Source organism: Drosophila obscura, unplaced genomic scaffold, assembly GCF_018151105.1.
Source record: "Drosophila obscura isolate BZ-5 IFL unplaced genomic scaffold, ASM1815110v1 contig_73, whole genome shotgun sequence".
NCBI lineage: Eukaryota > Metazoa > Arthropoda > Insecta > Diptera > Drosophilidae > Drosophila > Drosophila obscura.
Window position 1 is genome coordinate 2383637 of NW_024542865.1, and position 25065 is coordinate 2408701.

The following is a 25065-nucleotide window of genomic DNA, read 5'->3' on the forward strand; positions in this document are numbered from 1 at the left end:
CACACAAAAATTAAAAAAAAGGGTTTCAATCATTTAAAAAAGAAAAATGTTTAATTACCAAAACTGTTCAACGATGCAAAGCCCGGACTATGAGGAGCACTCGATATATGTAACGGTCTTTAAGCACAGCAAAAAACCGAAACGTAAGTATTACACATACATATAAATATCTGCTACTAAAAACTTACCAGAAAAATATTTACAGATCACCTTTTTGATCCAATACTAACTAAACATTTTAAATGGAAATTCTACAAATTGTGCATTAAAAAACTAAAAAAGTGAGTGTGATATGCAATGAAATAAACTATGTATACAATATTTAGCTTGAGATAATTTTGCAGACTATTCTAGGAGGCAATCTAGAAGATTCCCCCAAACGCAACCAACACCCACATCACCACCCATCACAAAATACTCAGTTTGCATTTTGCGAACACCCAAAGTGAACAGCTACTGTAACCACAATCCGAAATTACAGACAACAGCAGCAGCAGCAGAAACAGAAACAGGCAGCATCAAAAAAGGAGTAGGAGGCGGGGGCGGGGGCCCTCCCACATGCTGCGAAATTTCCGAGCGCATTGGTAGGCCACCCCACCCCCCTTATTTGTCGGCGAGGGATTTGTAACCATAGCTACTGCAAGTACACTGTGCACTCCAGCCAAAAGAGATGTATGGTCTTCAATTCATTAAAAATTAAAATCAAATTAATCTAGTGTACATACATACATACATATGCATATAATTATGTAGGTATATTAAGGATTCTATAGAAGTTATTACATCTTTATATGTGTGCGGTATTGCTAGTATTATAAGTTTCAGTCTCAAATCAAAAATGAATCTATGGACATGGATTCTCTTGATATTCTTTCATTTAGTATTCGACATAGGTAATACTTAGGAGTAGTAGAAGTCACAAAACATTTTGGCCATATTGGAGCTCTTCTGAATGTTGATACAAGTTTATACGATTACAATTACATTTGCAAATATTAGCATGTTAGCCAACAGGTTCCACGTGCATATTATTTGTATCATAATTAAGTAACAAAATACCTTAATTAATATTGCTTTTAATTTAAGTATTTGATATTTTTGTTCATTTGGAATCTACTTACTGTTTGCATATACTCACGCATTTAAGCTATCAAATATAAATGCCAGAGCTTTGCTGGTATTTCGGATGGTTTATGCTATTATTGAATAAGGACACAACTTTAAGTCAATTTTGTTTTCTCTCTCTCTAAAAAAACTCATCCTGCATTGCACATTTTAATTATTTTCTTTTAATTTTTTGTAACTAACATAGATACATAAGATACTTACACTACATTAATATTAATTAATATTAATGATACTTATCTCACTTTAATAACATTTATTTATTTGATTTAAACCCAGAATCTATGTAGATTTGTGGCTTGTACCCTCAGTATTACAATTATTAGTTCGTTCAGCTCAAGCATTTAACTTTCAATTAAAAAAAGGAAGAACTCTCAGGTTCGCTTGTTTATGAAAGTTTATGCCATTAGCTAATAAGTTTATGTACAGCTATATGTACCTACATATACAACTATTTACTCAATTTATTCATATGATAAAACACTTGCACTACAAATACACATACATATATTCTGCACTGCATATTTATCTAGACCTAAGCATAATATAATTATTCCACATAAGCAACAATTTTAGCTATAATTTCTTTCATTTGCACATTTTGCACTGAATATTTATAAGTATTATATACAAATGGGCTATTCAAGTTAACACACTCGTACAGAACTTGTTTATGCAACTTAATTAAGCCATAATTAAGAAACATACCTACATATATCCATATACATAATCAATTCTATATATAACCCCTTAGATTTATTTACTTTTAAGAATATATACATTCATGCATACATATATTATTCAATATATAATATGAATATTATTTTAAATCTTATATACATATATACATATATTATCTTATGAATAGATTCTGCACTGCACATTTCTCTATACCTTTTCGAATATATATTTACATAATTATTTTATCTAGTTTTTAAGCATAATTTTACCATTTAATACTTTAATGCACGCAAAGTAGCTTACAAAAAGTAGTAGCACTTGATAGTTCAAATTAACATAGTTATACTCTTATACTAACACTTATACTTATCCTACATACATGCAATGTATGTAAAATGATCGAGTACCTAAACTAGTCCTTTCGAGATATTTACTCGACATTTTGTACACGTAAATTATTATTCTTTTGTACATACATTACATATAAGGGTGAAATTTACGCTTAACATTATACATAAGTAGACGTTATTACATTACATTACATTATTATTATATTACACAACTATAAGCACTACACAAACACATCACACATTTATCTACATGTATATTACATTTGCTTCAAGACCCCAGTGCGTATGAGCAATTAATTATCTATGGATTACAAGAAAAATCTTTCTAAAATCTTTCAATTATTCTGTAAATTCTGATGTTATCACCTTCTATTATATCCTTTTATACCCTTTAAATCTTAATCCTTTTTTCTAAAATTTCATTATTCTGCAAAGATAATTTTGCAGAATATTCTTTATTCCCCCTAAATAAGCAGCGAACGTGGAGGTTTCTAGCTCTGACAGGTTTTATTTGATAGGATGATTCGAGAGTCTAATAGTTTGAGATTAAAATATGTCTGCATTCAATTTTGATTATTAATTTGGTACCCTTTTCAATTCTTTGAATTAATTTTGTTGAGAATTTGTCACTAATATACATTGGGCATTTCGGATGAGTGGAGTGGCGAAAATGAGTTTTGATTTTAGTTAACAATAAAACGATTGTGGTCTATTTGTGTAAAGTGAGGTGGCAAATATATTGGTCGATTATCACCATGCTCCTCGATAAGATCGAATGTCCCAAACATAGCGATGGCCACAAAAGCGGGTGATGTAAAACCACCCACCAAAATCCGCGTACAAACGGAGTTTATTCCAATCTTTATGCGATGCAAAATGCCTTCCACCATGGAGTGTGAAGCGCCTGTGTACATAATGCGTAATGTGTTGAGAGTTAGCTGGAGAGCCATTTTTGAGTGCTTGAGTCTGTGTCTGTAGTTTATTCTTGCTTCAAGTTCCTCCTTCGTCCCTCCTCCGTCTCTTGAGTAGCAGCAAGTTGTGTGTGTACGAGTATATGCCCCAAAAATTATTTAGAGTAAACTAACGAACTCATTTGGTTTGACAATAAATGCTCAGAGAGTTTTTTTTTTCAATTCCCCTAAAATTATTACATAATATTTTTTTCTAAATTAAAAAATCGAATTAAAAATGTATGATTTGTAATTAAATTTTGGATTAGTTAACCCTGAAAATTGTATCGATTTTATTTTGGATTATAGGTCTTGAGGCAGTCGGATTCTGAGGAACAATAACAGATAGCGTTGGGGTTTGAGATGGAGAGTAGAATGGCATCACTCAACCAAAGTAGGAGCTTTCGCTGACTGCTGCCATTTTACTCTCCACCTTATCCTCCCCTATCTCTGTCAGTGTTGCCCGGTCTCCAACTGCCTGCAGGACCTGTGATCTTTTAATCAACCAAAAATCAACTGACCAAATGTTTTCTGAATTATGTTTTTTTCGTATGCTTAAAGTTGATCTTGAAGAATTACACAAAAAAAGTTTATATTTATTTTTAATGTTTTTTTTTCCCAGAGGTAAGCTTGCGTTTAGCCATATAACTTGGGTGTGCTACATCTTGTTTTGAAGCACTTTGCAGTTCTGAAAAGCTAACGAATGCAGCTATCGATTGGTATTTAAAAAACTTTATAGCTTAGGCTTACCGTCTCTAAAATATAGAGACAGCCAGCTTCGGCTATAAAGTTTTTAAAGCCCATTGATAGCTGCATTTCTTGGCTTTTCAGAACTTCAAGGTTCTTCAAAACAAGGTGTAACGCTTTCAAGTAATATGGAATAGCGCAAGCTTACGTCTGATAAGCAAAAAAAATAAACTTAAAAAAATTAAAACGCCATTTGTTTAAAGTTCTTAAAAAAAATAAAATAAAATCTAACCAAAACAAAAAAAAAATTATAAATCATTTTGCTTTCTTTTTTTTTTCTAGGCAACGATGGCATTGCTGTGGCATATCAGCTGTGGGATCGTTATGCATAGATTGGTTGGTGCATGACTCATGTAGTCGTCTAGATTCTGATGAGCATTTACAGTTAGTATTGGAGTTAGAGATGGAGAGAAAAATCTCAGCACGCAACCAAAGAAATTGCTTTCGTTTTCGGCTGGAATTTTACTCTCCGCCGCTAACCGCAATACTAACTGTCACTGTTCCTCTGAATCTAGGCGTCTCCAGGACTGAAGCTTCGACCAATATATGGGTAACGATCCCAACATTTGGTCCCTTTGCTGTGAAACATTGAAGCTCTACGACGGGACGCACGCAATCCTCTTCCTGTGCAAGTAAGCGGGTTGTCTGTTGCCTGTCATAGAACTTCAATGTTTTACACAACATACACATTGTATACAACACAAAAATTGCATATTAATTCAGATGTATGTATATTGATTGTTGAGAGCCTAAGAGTCGTGGGCACAGTGGGAGGAGTCTATGGTGTTCGAACAGTGAGTGTTGGCGTCGGAGTTGGAGAGAAGAATCGCACCGGGTAATTAAAGCGAAAACGTTTTCCATTGTTTGCTGTCATTTTACTCTCCGCCTTTGACTGCAACACTAACCGTCCGTCCACCATACGCTCTCAATGGCATACCAGGACTCCCAGCGATCCCTCAATGAATATTTCATTACATTCACTCTTATATTGAGTTGGGAGCATAGGCCTTGGGGCAGTAAAGATTCTGCGTAGAACCGAGAGATACTGTTTGAGTTTGAGGTGGAAAGATGAGCTTCACCATTCACCAGAAGTGTTTTCACGCTATTGTTGTTTGATGCATCTCAACTATCCACCTTTGGCTTGAACACTAACTTTCCGTTTCGCACAGAATCTTGACTCCCTTAGGGACTTATGCTCCCAATCAATATATACTATTAGAGCTCCACGACCAATCATAGTCAATGATGAATGTAGGTGCAGAGAGAAAGGTCTCCACCAGTCAACAAAAGAGTTTGTCTTTTGTTGTCTGCTGGAACTTTACTCTCTACCTCTATTTTCATGATTGACTATCAGTGTTCATCATAATCCTTTAGCACTCTGTGGCTTATGCTCCAACCATTACCAATACCACCCGAACAGCTTTTCATATGCCTTGGGAGGGGGTTCGGTTCTACAGGGACACCACAGACAGAGGTCATATCATAGCATCTGGACTTCAGTGTTTTATGCTCTTCTTTTCATATTTATAATCGTACAACATTGTTTGTTGCCTAAGCAGTTAGTCGGCGATCAAGTACTACGAAAAAATGTCTAGGAGAAGAGCGTAAAGCGTTGAAGTCATCAGATGGGGCAACAAATTAAATGGAAACCAACTCAATGTTTGCTTAATCTTATTCTAAATTATACAGATTCTATTCTATTTTATTCTATATTCTATTCTATTTTATTCTATACTATATACTATACTCTATACTATACTCTATTCTATATTCTATTATTTTGCTTAAAAAGGTCAAAAATTCACACAGATTTCTATAAATGTTTTTTGTATGAATGAAAACTGCAACTATATAAAATATTTATTGTAAATTTAAGTTATATAATAAGAGCTTACAAAATAGACAATAAGCAAGTAGAGATTAGGTTAAGGCATCGGAAGTACAAGAAAGAGTTCGCTTATCCTGCAAAAAGAGGGAGAAAGAGCACCAAAAATATGTATAATTTTGTGCAGTTCGCACAGACACAAATGTAAGTAGCTTCAATATACATTTTTTAGATATTCAGGTATTCATATTTTGTGCACTCAATTTACAGATATCATTTAGTGCGAGATGCAAGGTGCTGGCTGTGGTGTAAATGCCTCACAGGAGTATACAGAAGTTCCCAATGATCAGCAACAGAATGAGTGGTATGCCAAAGGGATAATCTTGTGAGGTAACTAATATTGGTAGCTAATATTAAATGTTTAACAAGACATGATTCAAACATTTGATATTTTATTTTTGTCAGGCAAACAGTTCGCTTTGCTACCGATGATGCGACGATTATTCTGAGCTCACCAAACATGGCTCTGAATACAATTAAATCCTTCTTTTTGGGACACCCCGCTGCAGTAGATTAAGCTCAAATATATGTATATGTATATGCTTATGTATATGTATGTACCGCTACTGTAGAAGAGTATATAAAATGTCAACTGATGGCAAGTAAACAGTGAGGACCATTTAAGTAATGGTTTATCATTACTATGCAGAGTAGAACGGTATGTCAGTTCCTTTGGGCGCTGATCGATCCTTTTTGAAAGTCTTTAATGACCAAAAAATATATATTGATTAGGCCCAATAGCCGTAAAACTATACGATACCATTAGCATGTCAATTTTGATTGTGAATGAATTCTATAGGGATAACAGGTGAAAAAGAAATGATTATATTTACCCATAAATATATTAAATGTTTTTTGTGCAAGCTGAATAAAATTATTTGTAATCATTTCAAATATTCCTAACAATCTTATTTATTATTCTATTTGCTATTATCGCCCATGCTAATCTGCCTTCAGTTCGTAATCTTTAGTCGATTATTTGAACATGATTCCAGCTAAAAATGGAATTCACAATTAATAGATTTGATGTGTCAAATTAAAAGGTAATTCGCGTACAAAATAGTGCACTATAATGTCTGACAGTTCGATTGCAAATCTACATATGCGAGTAAATATTATCAGTATTTATACGGGTATATTATATATAATAATAATACCCTTACTCGTGCCGCTTGCGCGTACCCCCCCACTCATTCATTTTTATCAGCGCTCAGCAATTTCCTTAATTGACATTCATTATATTTAATCAAACAAAACAAATACACACACAAGCACAAACAAACAAAAAACGTTAATAAAAACATATCGAAAAGCGGTTGCCCATCAGTGGTGGGGTTATGCCGTGGGGCGTGCGGCGTGAGGCGTGAGGCGTGTGGGTGGGTGGAGCTTGTGGCATTCAAAGCGCCTCGAGATCTAACCAGATGCCACCTTGCAATGAGGTGATAAAGCTCACGGGATCATAGAGGTTGTCGTTGCGGGTCTTGGGGTTCACCTTGATCTTGAATTTACTGATTAGCTCAACAGCAGCCGCCTTGATCTGAGCCGTGGCAAAGCGCATGCCTATATGTATGGAGGAACAATATGCATTGAGTATTTCCTTTGCTCAAGTGATCCTCTGACCCACTACTCACCAATGCAGATACGTGGACCCTCACCGAATCCCATGAAGGTGCCATTTTCGCGAAACTTTTTGGCCGCATCCGGCTCCATAAAACGGTCCGGCTGGAAGGACTGCGGCTGGTGGAAGTAGTCCTCGTCCAACATAAAGCAGTAGTGGGGTATCACAACGCTGGTGCCCACATCCACGGTGAAATTGGGGCCATCCTTGTTGGGCAGCTCAATGGCCTCGGTGCAAATTTTGACGGACATGAAAGCGGGCGGGAAAATGCGAATCGTTTCTGGGCATGGGAATGGGAAAGCACACAAAAAAAACTCACACACATATTATGCACCATATGGATGAAGGGTTCACTCACCTTGCACACAAGCATCGAGGAAGGGCAAATCATTTAGCTTCTCAAAGCTGACAATGCCGTCCTTGACATGAGCCTGGATCTCCTCTCGCAAGCGCTGCTGCTCCTGAGGATTGCGTCCCAGCAGCAACAGCATGTGGGCGAGCACCGAGGCCGTTGTCTCGAACCCATCCAGCAGGAAGGTCATGGTGTGTGCCAACAGCTGGCGTGTGTCCAGGTTCCGCTTCTCGGCCAGCTGCAGTATATAGTCGAGGAAGTCCGTGCGCTCAAATTGAGTACCACTGGCCAACTGGGCGCGCCGTGTCTGCACAGCGTTCTCCATGAGTCCCACAAAGAAATGCTCCACCTTGGGCGGCACAAAGCGCAGCTTGATCAGGCGGCTCAGCGAGGGGAAAGTGCTGACGGCCAAAAAATACAAGAGGAAGGTCCACGGCTGATTGAACAGATCCTTGATGTGGCCCATAATGGGTGTGGGATTGTCCGAGAAGCTCTCGGCACTGAGACCCAGCACACAGTCGGTGACCATCTCAGAGGTGAAGCAGAGACTCATCTGCAGACGGACTCAATGGTTACGAGGGGACTCTGAATGGGGTGGGGAGCCGGTACTTACGTCCTTGGCATTGATGCCCTCGGTTGCACCCAGACGTATCTGCTTGTAGACCCACTCACTCAGCTTCTGGCACACCTTGTTCGTCACCGGATAGACCGTTTTGATCTAAGTGTGGAATAAGAGTTATCCACTGGCCTTCTGGGGCAAAGGACTGATTCGACTCACGCGACTCATGGTCAGCCCGGGGGTTACATCAGCGCGACGCTGCTTCCATTTCTCGCCCGTCAGCGAGAATGGATTATTGGCGAAGATAAAGTCGGTCTTCTCGTCGATCATTTTGGCTATATCGTTGTCGTGGAAGCTCTTAAAGTCCGCGACAAACACACGACGTGCCAGTTCTGGATTAACCACCAGCAGCTGTGGCACACGTCCCCCGAATATGCCCACAGCATCGTATTTGTTCTTGTACTTGCTGCAAGACCGTAGAGTGTGGGTGGGAATGTGTTTCGATTGGTTGCCTGCTGCCACTTACACATAGATGTCATTGAGATCATAGATCGCATTCCGCTTCAGATTGTACATGTTCGGATAATTGCCAGTGGGTATCCTCGGCTTGGGTCCCGGCACTCTACGCTTCCGCCAGTAGTTAAAGTTCCAGGACATCAGCAAATAGAGTAGGCCGACCGTGGCCAGCCCCAGGGCCAAAGTAATCAGAATCATTATTCCGTATTATTATTCCGTATTCCGTGTCTGTGCTACGCTATGTCCGTTCGCACTGAAGTCTACGAAGCGTTTGTGCGGCTGCCCCGACTATTGAGCGCTTCTTGTAGCCCCAGCAGCGTAATATCCACCTCTGGGGCTGGACACGAGAGAGTGTGAGAGAGTAGCAAACAAACAATACGAGTGGGGGGTACCAAGCCCCGATAGCGGGCTTATCACTAATTGCTGGCGGCAGATCGCCGATTCAAGCGTATTTATTTACAATCTTGTGCACAATACTCGTAAAATGTTTGCTGCTGCAAAGCGTAATGAAATTTTGAAATAGTCAAATCAACCCAAAACAAAACTAATTCTGCAGCCACACTTTGCTTGATTTTTCTCTGTGTTTTTAGCAGAGAGTGGAGAGTGAGAGAACAGAGCTTAATTGATGCACTCATAAGACAAACTGCGTAGATCGTGTGGGCAGACCAGAATAGAATATCAAGCGCGGCTGTGTGTGGCGGTGGGTGGGGGGATGTGGGAGCCAGGCGCCGATTGGTGGTGGCTATGGTTAATTTCAAAAACAGGTTTTTGTGCTTGGAGCGTGCACACCACACCCATACCAAACATTGTTATAGAATTTCGCAATTGAATATAATTTATACTGCATAATTTTCTTATCGTTCAATGATGTTTATCAACTAAATAGCGCACATAGATAAGTACATCTGTTCGATAAGTACTGTGCCATAAAAACTTTATAAAGTATTCGCCGGCTAGAAATAAAGCCATATTTAATATCAATATCGGTGTTTCGATATTACATATGTATATTGAGTTTATAACAAGAGTAGTAAAATTGTGCAAGCCAAACATACTTCAATTGGACAACAAGCGTTTTGATTTTTGAAAAGAAATTGATTACAAATTTTTATTTCTTTTATTTTACAGAATTATCACACATTGCAATGATAAGAATGGTTCTATAATCCACAACACGTTGTACGTGTATGCAAGCATTAGTTTTGTTTTCTAATAACACAAAATATATTATTTCCCACTCAAAAGAAGGAAACCGCCTGGCGCGCAATTCGCAGCAGAGTTGCATTTTGTACATCGATACTGGCTGGCTGCACGTTAAATGTAGAATGTAGAATTCCTGTCAATTTCTAGTAGAAATTGGTTGGATCAGCACTTCTAAAAAAGATACTTCTGAAATCATCAAATTTGAGATAAGTCAACCTAATTTTTGATACATCGAAGCATCGGTATATTTTACTCGATTTCCCTGCATGCTTTTCCACATTCCGTCCACACTCACGGTTTATGCTTTGACATGTTTTGCTTAAACCTTATTTTATAAACAATTCAATAATTGGGAATTCCTAAAACTATCCGTTGTGGTAGAAAATAGATTCATAAATCGGAGAGTGTTATATTTTCAGTGCTGAGAGTCTCAGCTGACTGGTAATATGAAACCGAATTTCAAAATCGAGGAATATTATTTCCGATCATGGACAGGCCCGCCTAACCCATTGTCGACCAGGGCTATTTCGATTTACGCACGAATATTATGAAACTTGAAACATTTTTCACTTATTTCTGGTGAAAGATATCATGCCAATTTTTGTGTGTTTAACTAATGAGATGGATCTAAAAGAAAAATTTACAAGCAATATTATTTTCAGTGGCTTAATTAAAGGGTTTTCACTGTTTAAATAGAAGGGTATTAAGTGGGCTAAGTCCCGTTTTTCTTCGGGTTATTTACGGTATATTTTGAAAATGGCATGGTATATTTGGGTATATTTCTGTGGGTCAGGCGGTATATTTTTTTGATAAATCTTGTGGGTCTGGTCTGTCTGTCCTTCGGAAACTAGAGCTGTCAAACGATTGATAGTTGAGCCATCGATAGTTTTGAATGTTTTGAAAAAACAATCGATACTATCGTAATAGTATCGGGGCTCGAATAATTATTAAAAAACCATTGAAACCTTTTAGGAACTTGTCCATTGTAAAAATTAGATGCCACCTGTCGATTTGTTTACAAATTTGTCTTCGTATTTTATAGCAGCCAATCCAAACATATCAAAAGCGCAACGACTGTAGCTCGATACTATCATGATGGTCTCAAAACCATCGATAGTAGAGGCTAGCAGCAAAATATCGATACTATCGATAGTGCCCTCTCTGGTTTGACACCTCTACGACTGGGAAACAGTTTATTTAATTTATAGCTGGGCATGCGACTGGGAAACAGTTTATTTTTATTTTCATTACGTACGTCAGACCGCTTTCGTTTCGGAAACACAAAAGTTCAAAGATTGTTGTGCATTGACTTACACTTTTCACCATAGATAGGCTCTGGCGTGTGGCATGCTTAACGCGCCGCGAGAGTAGAGCATTATTTCACGCGCAAAATCCCTTTGGTCCAGCACCTTGAAATATTTCCGCTCTATTCCCTGTTTTTTGTTTTGTTTTTATTTTTGTTTTTGGTTTTGCCACAGCGCGTGGGCAGCACAGCAGCAAAAAAAAAAAAAATTGCCAACAAAACAAAAAACCCACACTCCACACCGAAGCAGCGCGCAAGCCCTACCGATTGGCCCCGTCGTCGTCGGTGCGTGCGAGGGTGAGAAGAACAAGCAGCAGTAGCAGCAGAAGAAGAAGAAGCAACCGTAAGCAACAGCAGCAGCAAAAACACGGCAATAACACCGTGTCCGCCGCCACAATTACAATTTTGGAAGAGCAGCCAGCAGCCACTGTGACCGCGTCATGAGCGTGGACACGTATGCGCCCAGCTCGGCGCTGTCGTTCCTGGACTTGGACGACAACGAGCTGATGCCCGGTGCTGACACGCAGCCGACCCAGTACGACTACCGTGACTTTACCATGCCCTCGAACTCCCAGAGCCAGACGCAGGGCGACCTGATGGAAATAAGTGTGAGTATCTCGTGTGCATGTGTGTGCATGTGTGTGCGTGTGTGTGTGTGTCAGCAGCAGCTGTCAGGTCACAAAAGCTGGCTTTGACATTTGCCCAACATTCCAACATTTAAATACAACAATAAATATATATAAATATTTGATACAAACAAACAAAATATTGTTAACAGCGTCGCCGCTCGGTTGGAGAAATGCATCCACGTTTGGCCAGCATCACAAACGATCTCGGCGACTTGCAGTTCGAGGAGGAGGACGATGAGCATGGCGGCTCGTATGTGAAGGAGCTGCCGCCGCATGCCTGCAAGTACTGTGGCATCCATGATCCGTCCACTGTGGTCATGTGCAACAACTGCAAGAAGTGGTTCTGCAATGGTCGCGGCAGCACCTCCGGCTCCCACATCATCAACCATCTGGTGCGCGCCAAGCATCGCGAGGTGACGCTCCATGCCGACGGCCCCCTGGGCGAGACGGTGCTCGAGTGTTACTCGTGCGGCGTACGCAATGTCTTTGTGCTGGGCTTTATACCAGCCAAGGCCGATTCCGTGGTGGTGCTGCTGTGCCGCCAGCCATGTGCCGCCCAGAACTCGCTGAAGGACATGAACTGGGATCAGGACCAGTGGAAGCCGCTGATAGCCGATCGCTGCTTTCTGCCCTGGCTGGTGAAGCAGCCCAGCGAGCAGGGCCAGTTGCGGGCACGCCAAATCTCGGCGGCGCAGATCAACAAGCTGGAGGAGCTCTGGAAGGACAACATCGATGCGACGTTCCAGGACCTGGAGAAGCCAGGCATCGATTCGGAGCCGTCGCAGGTGCTGCTGCGCTACGAGGATGGCTATCAGTACGAGAAGACATTCGGCCCCTTGGTGCGCCTCGAGGCCGACTACGACAAGAAGCTGAAGGAGTCGGCCACCCAGGAGAACATCGAGGTGCGCTGGGATGTGGGCCTCAACAAGAAGACCATCGCCTACTTCACCCTGGCCAAGACCGACTCGGACATGAAGCTGATGCACGGCGACGAGCTGCGTCTGCGGTACGTGGGCGAGATGTACAGTCCGTGGAACGAGATCGGACATGTGATTAAAGTGCCTGACAATTTTGGTGACGACATCGGCCTGGAGCTGAAGTCCTCCACTAATGCCCCGGTCAAGTGTTCCAGCAACTTTTCGGTGGACTTTATCTGGAAGTGCACCTCCTTTGACCGCATGACGCGCGCCCTGCGCAACTTTGCCATGGATCGCACTTCGGTGTCGAATTTCATTTACTCGCGCCTGCTGGGCCACGGCCGACCCGATGCCAACGATGATGTGCTCTTCCGCGGCGTCCAACCGAAGCTGTTCAGTGCCCCCAACTTGCCGGACCTCAATCGCAGTCAGGTGTACGCGGTCAAGCATGCCCTGCAGCGACCATTGAGCCTTATCCAGGGTCCCCCGGGCACTGGCAAGACGGTGACCTCGGCCACCATTGTGTACCAGCTGGTGAAGCAGCACGGTGGCACTGTGCTGGTGTGCGCCCCCAGCAACACGGCCGTCGACCAGCTGACAGAGAAGATCCATCGCACCAACCTGAAGGTGGTGCGCGTCTGTGCCAAGAGCCGCGAGGCCATCGACAGTCCGGTCAGCTTTCTGGCACTGCACAATCAGATCCGCAGCATGGAGACCAACACGGAGCTAAAGAAGCTGCAACAGCTCAAGGACGAAACCGGAGAGCTCAGCTCGGCGGATGAGAAGCGCTACCGCAATCTGAAGCGCGGCACCGAGAACCAACTGCTGGAGGCGGCCGATGTCATTTGCTGCACCTGCGTGGGCGCCGGCGATGGCCGTTTGTCGCGCATCAAATTCACTTCCATTCTGATTGACGAATCGATGCAGTCCACAGAGCCCGAGTGCATGGTGCCCGTGGTGCTGGGCGCCAAGCAGCTGATTCTCGTCGGCGATCACTGCCAACTGGGGCCGGTGGTCATGTGCAAGAAGGCGGCACGCGCGGGCCTATCGCAGAGTCTGTTCGAACGTCTGGTGGTGCTGGGCATACGCCCCTTCCGCCTCGAGGTGCAGTATCGCATGCACCCGGAGCTGTCGCAGTTCCCCTCAAACTTTTTCTACGAGGGATCGCTGCAGAACGGCGTCTGTGCCGAGGATCGACGCCTCAAGCTGGACTTTCCCTGGCCGCAGCCGGAGAGGCCAATGTTTTTCCTTGTCACCCAGGGCCAGGAGGAAATTGCCGGCTCCGGCACTTCGTTCCTCAATCGCACTGAGGCAGCGAATGTGGAGAAGATTACAACGCGCTTCCTGAAGGCGGGCATCAAGCCCGAACAGATTGGCATCATCACGCCCTACGAGGGACAGCGGGCGTATCTGGTGCAGTATATGCAGTATCAGGGCAGCCTGCACTCGCGGCTCTACCAGGAGATTGAGATTGCCAGCGTGGATGCGTTCCAGGGCCGCGAGAAGGACATCATTATTATGTCGTGTGTGCGCTCCAATGAGCGGCAGGGCATCGGTTTCCTCAACGATCCGCGACGCCTGAATGTGGCCCTGACCCGTGCCAAATATGGCATCATTATTGTCGGCAATCCCAAGGTCCTCGCCAAGCAGCAGCTGTGGAATCATCTGCTCAACTTTTACAAGGATCGCAAGGTGCTCGTGGAGGGTTCGCTGAACAATCTGAAGGAGTCGCTCATCCACTTCCAGAAGCCCAAGAAGCTCGTCAACACCATGAACATGGGCGCCCACTTTATGTCCACCATGGTGGCCGATGCCAAGGAGGTGATGGTCCCAGGCTCCATTTACGATCGCAGCGGCGCCTACAATCAGAACCGTCCCATTGCCGCCTCCAATCAGGTGCATCAGCAGAACGGTGGCAATTTTGGGAGTCCCTATCATGGCTCGCCACTGGGCTATGGGGCACCCAGCGGCAGCAGCAGCAGCAATGCTGGTGCCATGGTGACTGCTGCCTCAAGCATGGCCACAAGCGGAGGCGGAGGCAATGGCAATGGAGGTGGGAATGGCAACAACAACTACGGCAGCGCGGCAACCAGCACCACATCGGGTGGCAATGGCAGCGGCACTGGCACTGGCACTGGCAGCAATTGGACCACCGCACAGCCGCCACTCATGCAGCACGATTCGATCAGCTATATATCGAACGAGCATGGTGCGGCAGCACTCAGCAACATGCCCGTGCCAGTGGGCATGTTCATGAATATGAGCAACCTGCCGCCGCGCTTCTACAATCAGCATCAGCAGGCCATTTCGGCGGCCAAGCAGAACCGTGGTCCGCCGCCAGCGCCAGCGTCGTCCACATCAACGTCGTCGACGGGTGGCAGTTTTAACATCACTGCGGGGCCAGGCAATGGACAGGCGAATCCTGGGCCAAATGTTGGCAACGGTTCAGCCAGCAGCAGCAGCAGCAGCAACCACTTGGCCGGCGGCGGAGGCAGCAAAAAGAAGTTCCCCAAGAATCGGGGCGGTGGGGATCAGACCGGCAACGGCAGTGGCAGTGGCAGTGGCATTGGGACACCCTTTAGCCAGCAGCCGGCAACGATGTCCCTGCAGATGACCCAGCCGGGTGGATATACGCTGTCCCAGCAGCCAGAAATGTCCCAGGATTATGGGCAGATCTCCCAAATGGATGGATTGCTCTCCCAAGATGTGTCCCTCAGTGTGGTGAGTAGATTGATTGATTGATTGATTGATTGATTGTACATTTAATTGATTTCCTTCCCTTTCCCCTTCCCCTTGTTGCTTGTTGCTTTGGGTTTATCGTTGCAGTCGGGCGAACGCAGTTTGAATCAGTTCTCGCAGCCTTATTGAGAATCCGGCAAGAGGAGCAACAAGATCCACAGACGAATGAATACCAGAAATTACCAGCGAACAAACAAAAAACACGAAACAACCAACAGAAATAACAACAAAAACACTCAGCTTTTTGGAAGACATCAAAGAAATGGAAGGCAGGAGGCAGCAGCTGCGGGCAGCAGGCAGCGCAGAAGGCGAAAGCGGAAACCAGGAGCAACAGTAGCGAAACGATAACCGGATACTTAGAACATTTTTGGGAACACCATGATTCAGAGTGGGAAGCCAACTGACGACACGCGATTGGGGGAAAAAGAAAAGCATCAGCAGACTCAGCAAACTCAGCAGAAAGCAGCAGAAAGCAGCAGACACAGCGGCCGCCGCAGCTACTCAATAAATGGAGTGAAATGCAACGGAGACGGGCCCTGAAACTGCGGTGACGTTTCCAACGATAAACGCGCCCGAAACCAGCCGATGGGGGCAGGCCACAAACACACACAAAAGTGGGCCACACAGGACCTTGCCACCTCCCCGCACCCCCCCAACCAACCAACCAACTGTACACATTGCGTACACAAAACGGATGAAGGATGATTGTTATGATGATCATGATGATGATGATGATGCCCTGTCGAATGACAGGTGTGTTGTTGTTGTTGTTTTTTTTTTGTACACACTGCTCCACGGGCGGACTCTTTTGCGTGGAACAAAATGCCCCCCAACCCGCCTTAAGGACACGAATTGCAACATGAACGATTTGTTGCGGCTCACCTTCAGTACAATTCTTCAGCTCCTTCTGATCCCCAAAAAAAAAAAAAAAAAAAAAAAAAAAAAAAAGATGTGGGATATTTACACACCACAAACTCTCACACACACACACACACACAACCAACTTTATGCCTTTCTGTTGTACACACTTTGTAGATCTTTGAATTCTGAATTGATTTCTGTATGCATTCGTTGCCACAAGCAAAACACACACACACACACACACACACCAAGAGAAAACGAAAGAAATGAAAAAAACTAAAAAAACGAAAAAGAAAAACAAACCGTAAAGAAACGTTTTTATACAAAAGAAAAGTAAAAGGCAAAAAAAGCAATAACAAATCAGGAAAAAAAAAAATCTAAATAGTCGATGGTTAAGCAAAACAAAACAAAACTAAAATTTTCAATCACATGGGAACGCTGGCGGCCCCAAAATCAAAAATCAAAGGCTGCCAAAAAAAAAAAAAAAGAAAGAAAAAACAAACCATCGTCAGACGGTACAGAACGGAGATGACGATGACGATGACGATGATGATGATGATGATGATGGAATATCTATAGGATAAGCGTGTGTGATTCTTCTACACTTCCCCTTCCAAACCATAAAAAATTACAAAAAAAAAAAACAACTCCCCGAACCGAATCAACCCACACAAACACCGCATTAAGATGGTCAGACAGACAGGTGGACCGAATGGGACCGTTGACCGTATCGGATCTGAATGGATGACAGTTACAAGTTTTGCAATCAAAAAATTATAATAAATAAATAAATAAAAGAAAAATGCAAAATGCCTGTTGCGATTGTTTTTAAAACGATACAAAATGAGAATGGTATATTTTTTCTACAACATAAGGAAGCAAGTGGTGGAGTTGATTCGTTCGCCCCCAACGCCGCCCCAACACTCACTAAGAAAACAAAAATGTATGTAACGAACGCAGGAGGAAGGCACACAATAAAATGGTTACATTTTATAATACATTTAATTCGGTTGTTTTTTGGCGGGGGAAAACATTTCAATAAAGAATTACAATTTTCATTTGCGACAAAGCCAAAACCAAATGAGTTGCATTTCTATTGGGTTCTGTGGGTAGACGAAAAGAAATAAATTTAGTTGGGGCAGGCACTTCCAAGCACTTCTTACTCGGATATGAGGCAAAGAATCCATCATCGGGTCGCACTATGGATGGGGAGACAACTGTTACAGCTCTGATCTCATCAATTGATGGCAGTTTTGATGCCAAAAAAAGGGAAAGACAACAAAATCTGCGGACCCTGCGCATCGGGGTTTTCCTCTGGACTGTGGGTCGATCGATGGCTAAATAGTTACCCAGTGCCCAGTGTAATCAAAGGCTGCATAGGTGTCACTCCCTCTCTCTCTCTGTAATGCCAGCCCATCTATCGATCAAAACTCGTTAAAACTTTACATTTGTTGGCTTACTTTTTTTGGGTGTGGGTGTTTTTGTGTATATTTGGATTGGAACAGAACTTGCGTTGGGCATACAGTTTTCGGATGACATTATTGAACTAAAAAAAAAAAAAAAGTGAGATAGCCATGCCACATGGAGCGGAGTTCTGTTCGGGCTCCGCGTGGAATGTTCACAATAATTGGAATTGAAATTAATTTATGTAAACATTTTTGTATAAATAATGAAGAGGGGAGGAGGAATAGTAAATAACATTTAACGAAATAGAAGCGATTAAAATTCAAAGAAAACACACACAGGACGGGCGCACCACACAGCGGCGCATAAATAGTTCTTTCAGATCGCTTTGCGTGTGCTTGTGGGTGGTTTTCATCTTGTCTCGTGGTAATCTTTGAATATTAATTTACAAGATTGTTTGAAATACATTAGTTTTGGTATTTGTTTTTTGTTTTGTTTGCTTGTTGGTTGTTTTCCCAATCATGGAGTGTGTTGTGTTTTAAGTGTTTAGTTTCGTTTGTTTTTATCTGCAAAAAGATGAGATTTATGAGATTTAAAAAAGTGCTTTGGTATCTCTAATTACAAGACGCAACAATACATACAAAACATACGAAACAAAACATAAAAAAGCTAGACTTTATAGCCCCTGACACAAGTTGTGCCTTTGGTATATATATAATATATATACCTCTTCTTTAGTTTATAATAATACAATTTGTATTGCACGTTTCATTGGCTTATTTTTGGATACAAATATGGTTTTGCGTTTGCATCTAATGCACTTTGTGTTCAGTCGAAAGACTACGTAGCCTTTTGGAATTTAAATCTAAAGGCTATAAATCTCCCAAGCTAAAAGGAACTCTGTTATTATTGCTTTTATCAAATATTCTCACATTTAAATGGGTCTAAAGCGATTGCCTGTGCACTTTTGTTTGGTCTTAAATGATTTACTCTGTACCTTAGGTGCTCTAAAATGGGTACCCCATGTACGTTATGCCTCAGTGCTTTCTGTGATCTAAAATGCCTCCCTTTCCTGAGTTTCCTGAGTGGAATCTCGAAAGAAAACTTAAGTAATTCCCAAGTAATGCTTTCCATTATTGCACTTATTTCTTAGTCGTATAAACTAGTATGTCACACGTTTAAAAATTCGTTTGATTGGCTACTGGGTGGAGCTATCCATTCCTACAACCCCCTATAGCCCCCTCCTCCTAGTACATTCTATGGGTTCATTCTATTATTATTACTTGGATACAAATCACATAAATCACTTGATAATATAACGTTTTAAAATGCCATTCTGCATAACATTGGCAACAATCACTGGACGTATCACATTACGATTATATTCCCACCCAGATGCCGGCGACATATTCTTGTTCTTGTTGTTGTTGACAGCAGCAGGAGCAGCTCCTCCTCCTCCTCCGCCGCCGCCGCCGCCGCGTGACTGGCCGTGGCTGTGGCTGTGGCCGTGGCTATACTGTGGCTGGTTTCCAAACTGATTACCCGAAAAAATGGGACTAAACACTGAGCCGATATCCAGCGTTGGCTCCAGCGCACGGGCTGAGGCCACAAAGGTGGCCTTGACACGCTCAAAGGTGGCAAAATCGTAGACAGAACGTGCCGTGTTGGACAGATCGAATGGCTCCTCGATATTAAGCTCCTTCCACTGATAGGCATCGTTCTTGTAGCTCTTGGCCAGGCGACAGGCACTCACTGGCAGTATACCGCCCGTGCGCACCGAAATGGCATGGTTACGAAAACTAAAAGCAATTAAATACATATAGCTCGATGATGATGATGCTCCTCCATTCATTTACTCACTCAAAGTGGCTGTAGTACTTGAAGAAACCAAGAAAGAGCTCACCGAGCGTCTGTTGATTTTGTGTGGGATACGCGTCAATGTTTTCAATCAGATTCAAATCGAAGCAATCCTGCTGCCCGAGCTGAAACTTTTCTGGATAGAGTGTGTGCAGGCATGGCAGCACGTGCGGTGTGCAGCCATGCTGTAGATAGTGTAGGACCATCAGTACCAGCGAATAGCTGGATATGGTCATGCGTTTGGCATCATTAATGTCATGATATTGGGCCCATAGCTTCACCACAACCACCAAAGGGCGTGTGCGCCAATCAACTAAAGGATCAATCAAACAGGCAGAAGAGCGTTTAGTTGTATCATTTTGTTGGGTAGATTATTCTTGGGTGTTGTCTTACGCTGTGCATAGAGTTGCAGCAAATAGGTGTTCATGATGCCCACACAATTATTGAAATTCAAATCCACTTCAATCGCATTGATGATGTCCTTGAAGCGCAAAATTGGAACGCGCGCTTCAATCAAATTGAAATCGCGAAAGACACCTGCAAAGGAGAGAGACACAGAGAGAGAGAGACTGCGCTTAGAGACTGCTGCTGTGGGCGACTCTCTGCCCCTTTACCTTTCTTACCTGTCTCCTTGAGCACTGACTGAAATAGAGTCAACACTATCAGTGCCTCGGCACGCTTCTCATTCTGCATGTTGTGTGAATGTTGATAATGCTGCTGGTGCAGCTGCTGCAGCTGATGCTGATGCTGGTGCTGGTGTTGGTGTTGGTGTTGGTGGTGCTGATAATGCTGCAGCTGATGTGTGTGCAGATGCGGTGGCCCGCCAACCAGGCACATATCAATATCGGATGTGTCAGTTCCAAAGCCAGTGATGGTCGAGCCCACCAGCCATATGCGATACTTGGAGAACATGGGCTGCAAAATGCAAGAGGGAGAGCAGATCAGATCAGATCAGATCACTTTCGAGAGTGTTCGCGAGTGTTTTATACTCACATTCATCCAGAGCAATAGGAAGCGCCAAAGGCGCATCTTGATCTTGAATTTATTTGTGGTCTGCTGGGCACCACGGAAGCGGTTCCATATCTGCAGCGACAACTTGTCGTATTTGGAGAGGCAAATCAATTTATCTGGCTGCACGGTCAGCTCCATGTTGCGCGCTTGGGTCAGATAACGATCTGGCGGCAGTATAACCTCATACCAGGGCAGACTATTGGCTATGGGCGATGTTGTTCCACGATGCGGCAGTGGCCCATAGGCGGCGGCGGCTGCGGCTGCGGCGGCAGCCAAACCGTGCGGATGGCCATGCATATGTGTATGGTGTACGGCTGCACCTCCACCGTTCGACGGGGATAGCGCCGGACCTGCCAATCTAAACATTAAACACAATTTAAATCTAATCCACCGACACGAAATAGGTTTTGTTTTGTTAAGTGAATGGAAGTGAAGTGAAGTGAAAAAAATGTACTAGTATTTCGAATTATGCTAGTTTTGCTATAACGTTCCCGAGTCGAGTCGAACGAATAAAGAAATATGAGCTACGGGTTTGGTTTGTGTGACGACAACTGGCAATGACCTGTGTCCAAGCCTACTCTCTCTGGGACAAAAAGGATTTCGCCGCATTTCCCATTTGTATTTTGTCGTTTTTCGTTCCAGTCTAGAGGCTTCCTTTGATCCGAACAACTGCCATTTGCTGCTGGCTTTGGAAGTTTCTTTAAAGCAGGAATAGAAGTCCTTGCTTGGGAAATTAAATTAACATTTTCGGAAGATTATCGACAGGTGATATTTTACATTAATTATGCTACATTTCCACATCAAGTCAAGTAATGTTGTCTCAGGGCTTTCATTAAATCACGGTATTCCCCTTCGGTCAGTTGTTCCACAACTTGAAATTCAAATTTCACTTATTAATTATATTTGAGACACTTAAATGAAGGCTTTTAGAGACCCCCCACCCCCTTTTGAGACCCGACTCACCGACTGTTGTTGCTGCGTGTGTTGCTGTTGCCACTCCAGTGGGACTCACTGCCGTGGGAGGAGGAGTTGGAGGACAGAGCGGGCGAAACGGAGCGATTGCCAGGCACGCTGTGTGGCGACACTGTGGGTGGATAGCAGGGGGAGCTTGGATGTGGCCACACGCCAGCAGGCGCTGGCGGCGGAGGCGCTGGCTGGGCATACGCCTCGCCAAAGTGAAAGAAGAGCTGCTGCTGTGGCTGCTGTGGTCCCTTGAGGCTGTGCGGCGGCGCAGGCGGCTGCTGCATGAGGAATGGCACACCTGAAGCATAATTGTTGGGGCTGTGGCTTGCTGCCGGCTGCTGCTCGCCCGCGCCCGTGCCCGTGCCCGTGCCCGTTCCGCTGGCAGCCGCCGCTGTAATGGCCTCGTCCAGCTGCGCGCAGCTTATCATATTGGCGGGCGTCGTGCCCGGCGAATGACTGTGGCCACTGTTGGCCACCGGTGAGATCAGCGCCAGCGGCAGCGGTGGCGGTGGCACAAACATATTCCCGGCCACGGGCATGGCCACTGGTACGCTGGTGCCCAGCACAGGCGGCGACGTGGCCGTTGTTAGGGTGATGCTGGGCTTCGACAGCAGCGACAGTTTCCCAGCGGCCGGTGCGACAACAGTTTTTGTGGCCGCCACGCCAGCAGCTGTGCTAGCTGCTGCTTCGGTCGCTCCCTCGCTGCAGGCATCCACATCCACATTTACGTAGGTGAGATTGTACAGATTCTGATGCTCGGAGCTGGTAGGCGTGGCTGCCGCCCCACCACCCTCGATCACCGCATGGTAATGGTGCTGATAGTAGCCAGTCTTTCCACCATTTCCGCTCTGTATGCGTCGATGCATTGCACTAAAATTGCTGCTGGGCAATATCTCAATGGACTTTTGTGGCCCAATGATGCTTTCGGGGCTGTAGTGCATCTTCTTGTTGCTGTTGTTGCCATGATTGTCGCTGTGCTTACGCCGAAAGTGGGTGCTGATGCCATGCTGCTGCTGCTGCTGCGTCTGCTGCTGCTGCTGTTGGGCATGCTGCTGCGCCTGTGCCTGCTGCTGCTGCTGTTGCTGCTGCTGATAATGCTGATAGACATATTGTGCATTTCTATAGCGCTGCTGTTGGTAGCCACTGCCACCTGCACCTGCTCCTGCTCCTGCTCCTCCTCCTGTTGGTAGATGCCTGCCAAAGCTGTTGCTGCTGCTGCTGCTGTTTTTGTCGCTACTGTTGCTGTTGCTGCTGTTGTGAGCCTCCGGCAGCAGTTCCTTTTGCAGAAACGATGCTATTGTCAGCTGCTTGGGCTGTGGATAATAATATTGATAATAGTTTTGCTGATGCTGCTGATAGCCACCACCAGAGTTGCGTCTCTGTTCGTAGGACAGTGCCTGCTGCCTGCTGTTGCTGCTCCACAGCCAATGCCTCCTTCTGGCTGGCCACAGTCATTCCCACCTGCTGCTTTAGAAAGGGAATGAATATTAATTAATTAAGGCTAGGGGTGTAAGTATAACTCACATTCTTCATTTGATTGGTGGGCTGCTGTGGATAGTTTGTCTTCCAGAAGCTCAATGGCTGCTGTCGCGGCGGTCTGGCTGCCTTCAGGCTCTCTCCACTTGCCGCTGCTGCCGGCTGCTGCTTCACTCGCTCTGTTTCGCCGGTCTCTGCATCCTCAATGGGACTGTTGCTGGAGCTATTGCTGCACAAGCTTGTGGCTGCTGCTGTGTTTGTGGTTGAGGCCTCCGTTGAGGAATCGGGACTGCTGCGATAATACGACGATGTCGATTCTATGGATGTGGATGGTGAGCTGCGTTTCTTGTTGTTATTCAGCCATTTGCTTGTTGTTTTCTGGCTATTATTATGAGCATTATTATTATTGCCATCGCTTAGCTTGCAGTCGGACATTTGATGCTGTATTAAATTTTGATTTTTCATTAACAAATTATTGTTGTTAAGATTTTGCTGCTGCTGTTGCTGGTAGTACGAGGATTGCTGCTGCTGCTGCTGTTGCTGTTGCTGTTGCTGTAGATTGCTGTTGCTACCAAAGTATTTTTTTCTGGCCAACGAGTGACTGTGATTCGTATAGAGCATCTGTGGCTGTTGCTGCTGTTGGCTTTTAGTGTTGTTGGCGGCCTCGTTGAGGCCATTGATGCTGCTGGTGATGCTGTTGTGGTAGCTCGTCACCTGCCTCAGCATATTCGACGTCTTGCTGCTGTATTTACTGTTGTACTTCAGATTGTTGCCCGGCGATGATACGGCCGTCATTCTGGGCCTAAATTCCCGCTGCTGCTGCACGGGCAGCACTCCAGCGTTGCTGTTGGCCCCTCCTCCAGTGCCTGTGGCAGCGTCGACACCAACTTCTGCGGCGACAAAGATCTTCATATCGTCTCTTTGGGTGGCAAACATGAGGGGCTGCCCTTGTGTTTTCGTTTTCGGGGCTGGAAGCAGTTGGGGTCTCGTTTCGTTTCGTGCTTTATTTTATGGGAATTAAAATAGGATCCCAGCACGAACTGCTTTCAATTTCTTTGTGTGTTGGCTTAAGGACTATGTATGTTTTTTTTCTTTTTTAAAGTTAAGTGTAAAATAGTTTGGTTTTTTCTTGATTTTTTAAATAAATATATTTTAATATTTTTTTCCTTGCTTTTTTGTAGTTTTTTTTTTTTTGTATTTGGTGGATAAATATGTTAAATATTTTTTGGTTTTTGTTTTTTTTTTTTAATTTTTTTTGTGTGTTTTATAATTGCTTTTTTATTATAATTAATTTCATTTCAGATTTGTTCAATTTATTGGAGGAAAATACAACTTCTTCTGATTTTTATTGGCCGTCACTTTTTTACGCCCGCCAGTGTACCGAGTACCGTTAGATTTCAAGTGCACTGCAAATGCCACACACACACAAACATGCACACGCACTGTTTTCGTTTTCGTTTTTGTCTGTCTGTCTCCTCCTCACCTTCTATCACGTTCCGTTGCGTTAGTTGTGTGCAAAAGACGCAGCACCACAAAGTGCCGTTACATACAAAAGGAATCAACGCTAGACGGTAATTCTGCAAGGGGGAAAGGCGTATGTAACTAACAGAAGCGCGCAGAGGCTGGGGCGGGTGTTCTCTTATTTACTTGGCCAAAAAATATGCATTTTATAGTTTATAATTTACGCGGCGCGGGCCTGGCCAAAACGGTGCTATTTCTTGTTGTGCGTCGTCCTCTGGTTCACACTGCTCCGTTTTTGTTCATGGGATTGGGATTCTCTTAATACACAAATCAAATCAAACAATTATAAAATCTAAAATCTTTTTTTCCATCGACCCGCTTTAAAAAGCGGAAAGCAACTAACTACAACCAACTGAACTATTGATCCTTTGCGATCTCTAATCGATATTGTTATCGTC

At 44.0% G+C, this 25065-nt stretch overlaps 3 protein-coding genes and 2 long non-coding RNA genes across 5 annotated transcripts; 3 read left to right on the plus strand and 2 right to left on the minus strand.

Moving 5' to 3' along the window:
• LOC111065129 lies at positions 1-1859 on the plus strand. The gene is made up of 3 exons (XR_002606959.2): positions 1-143; positions 206-281; positions 345-1859. It is a non-coding gene; the product is annotated as an uncharacterized LOC111065129 (long non-coding RNA).
• Positions 1860-5663: 3804 nt separating this feature from the next.
• Positions 5664-6621, plus strand: LOC111065121. The gene is made up of 3 exons (XR_002606952.2): positions 5664-5882; positions 5949-6068; positions 6144-6621. It is a non-coding gene; the product is annotated as an uncharacterized LOC111065121 (long non-coding RNA).
• A 334-nt stretch (positions 6622-6955) lies between these two features.
• On the minus strand, positions 6956-9081 carry LOC111065120 (probable cytochrome P450 28a5). The gene is made up of 6 exons (XM_022353116.2): positions 8794-9081; positions 8487-8733; positions 8322-8426; positions 7715-8261; positions 7370-7636; positions 6956-7298 (listed from the first exon to the last, which is right to left on the minus strand). Exons 1-6 carry the CDS (start codon positions 8979-8981, stop codon positions 7135-7137), a joined length of 1518 nt encoding a protein of 505 aa, XP_022208808.1. The 5' UTR covers positions 8982-9081; the 3' UTR covers positions 6956-7134.
• A 2078-nt stretch (positions 9082-11159) lies between these two features.
• Positions 11160-16485, plus strand: LOC111064942 (regulator of nonsense transcripts 1 homolog). The gene is made up of 3 exons (XM_022352815.2): positions 11160-11897; positions 12068-15556; positions 15662-16485. The coding sequence occupies exons 1-3, from the start codon at positions 11730-11732 to the stop codon at positions 15701-15703; spliced, it is 3699 nt and encodes a 1232-aa protein (XP_022208507.1). The 5' UTR covers positions 11160-11729; the 3' UTR covers positions 15704-16485.
• A 1403-nt stretch (positions 16486-17888) lies between these two features.
• Positions 17889-24296, minus strand: LOC111064941 (poly(A) RNA polymerase gld-2 homolog B). Its single transcript, XM_022352814.2, is given in 9 exon segments — positions 17889-18405; positions 19231-19638; positions 19700-20009; positions 20090-20233; positions 20311-20611; positions 20690-21065; positions 21671-23073; positions 23075-23137; positions 23195-24296. Coding segments are annotated over 9 exon segments (3897 nt in total). The 5' UTR covers positions 24083-24296; the 3' UTR covers positions 17889-18401.
• Positions 24297-25065: the final 769 nt, after the last annotated feature.

Coding starts and splice junctions, on each gene's coding strand:
- LOC111065120 (XM_022353116.2), bottom strand. CDS start 8,981: ATGATTCTGATTACTTTGGCCCTGGGGCTGGCCACGGTCGGCCTACTC. Junction 8,734..8,793: donor GATCTCAATGACATCTATGT/GTAAGTGGCAGC, acceptor ACGGTCTTGCAG/CAAGTACAAGAACAAATACG. Junction 7,637..7,714: donor CCTCGATGCTTGTGTGCAAG/GTGAGTGAACCC, acceptor TCCCATGCCCAG/AAACGATTCGCATTTTCCCG.
- LOC111064942 (XM_022352815.2), top strand. CDS start 11,730: ATGAGCGTGGACACGTATGCGCCCAGCTCGGCGCTGTCGTTCCTGGAC. Junction 11,898..12,067: donor GCGACCTGATGGAAATAAGT/GTGAGTATCTCG, acceptor TATTGTTAACAG/CGTCGCCGCTCGGTTGGAGA. Junction 15,557..15,661: donor AAGATGTGTCCCTCAGTGTG/GTGAGTAGATTG, acceptor TTATCGTTGCAG/TCGGGCGAACGCAGTTTGAA.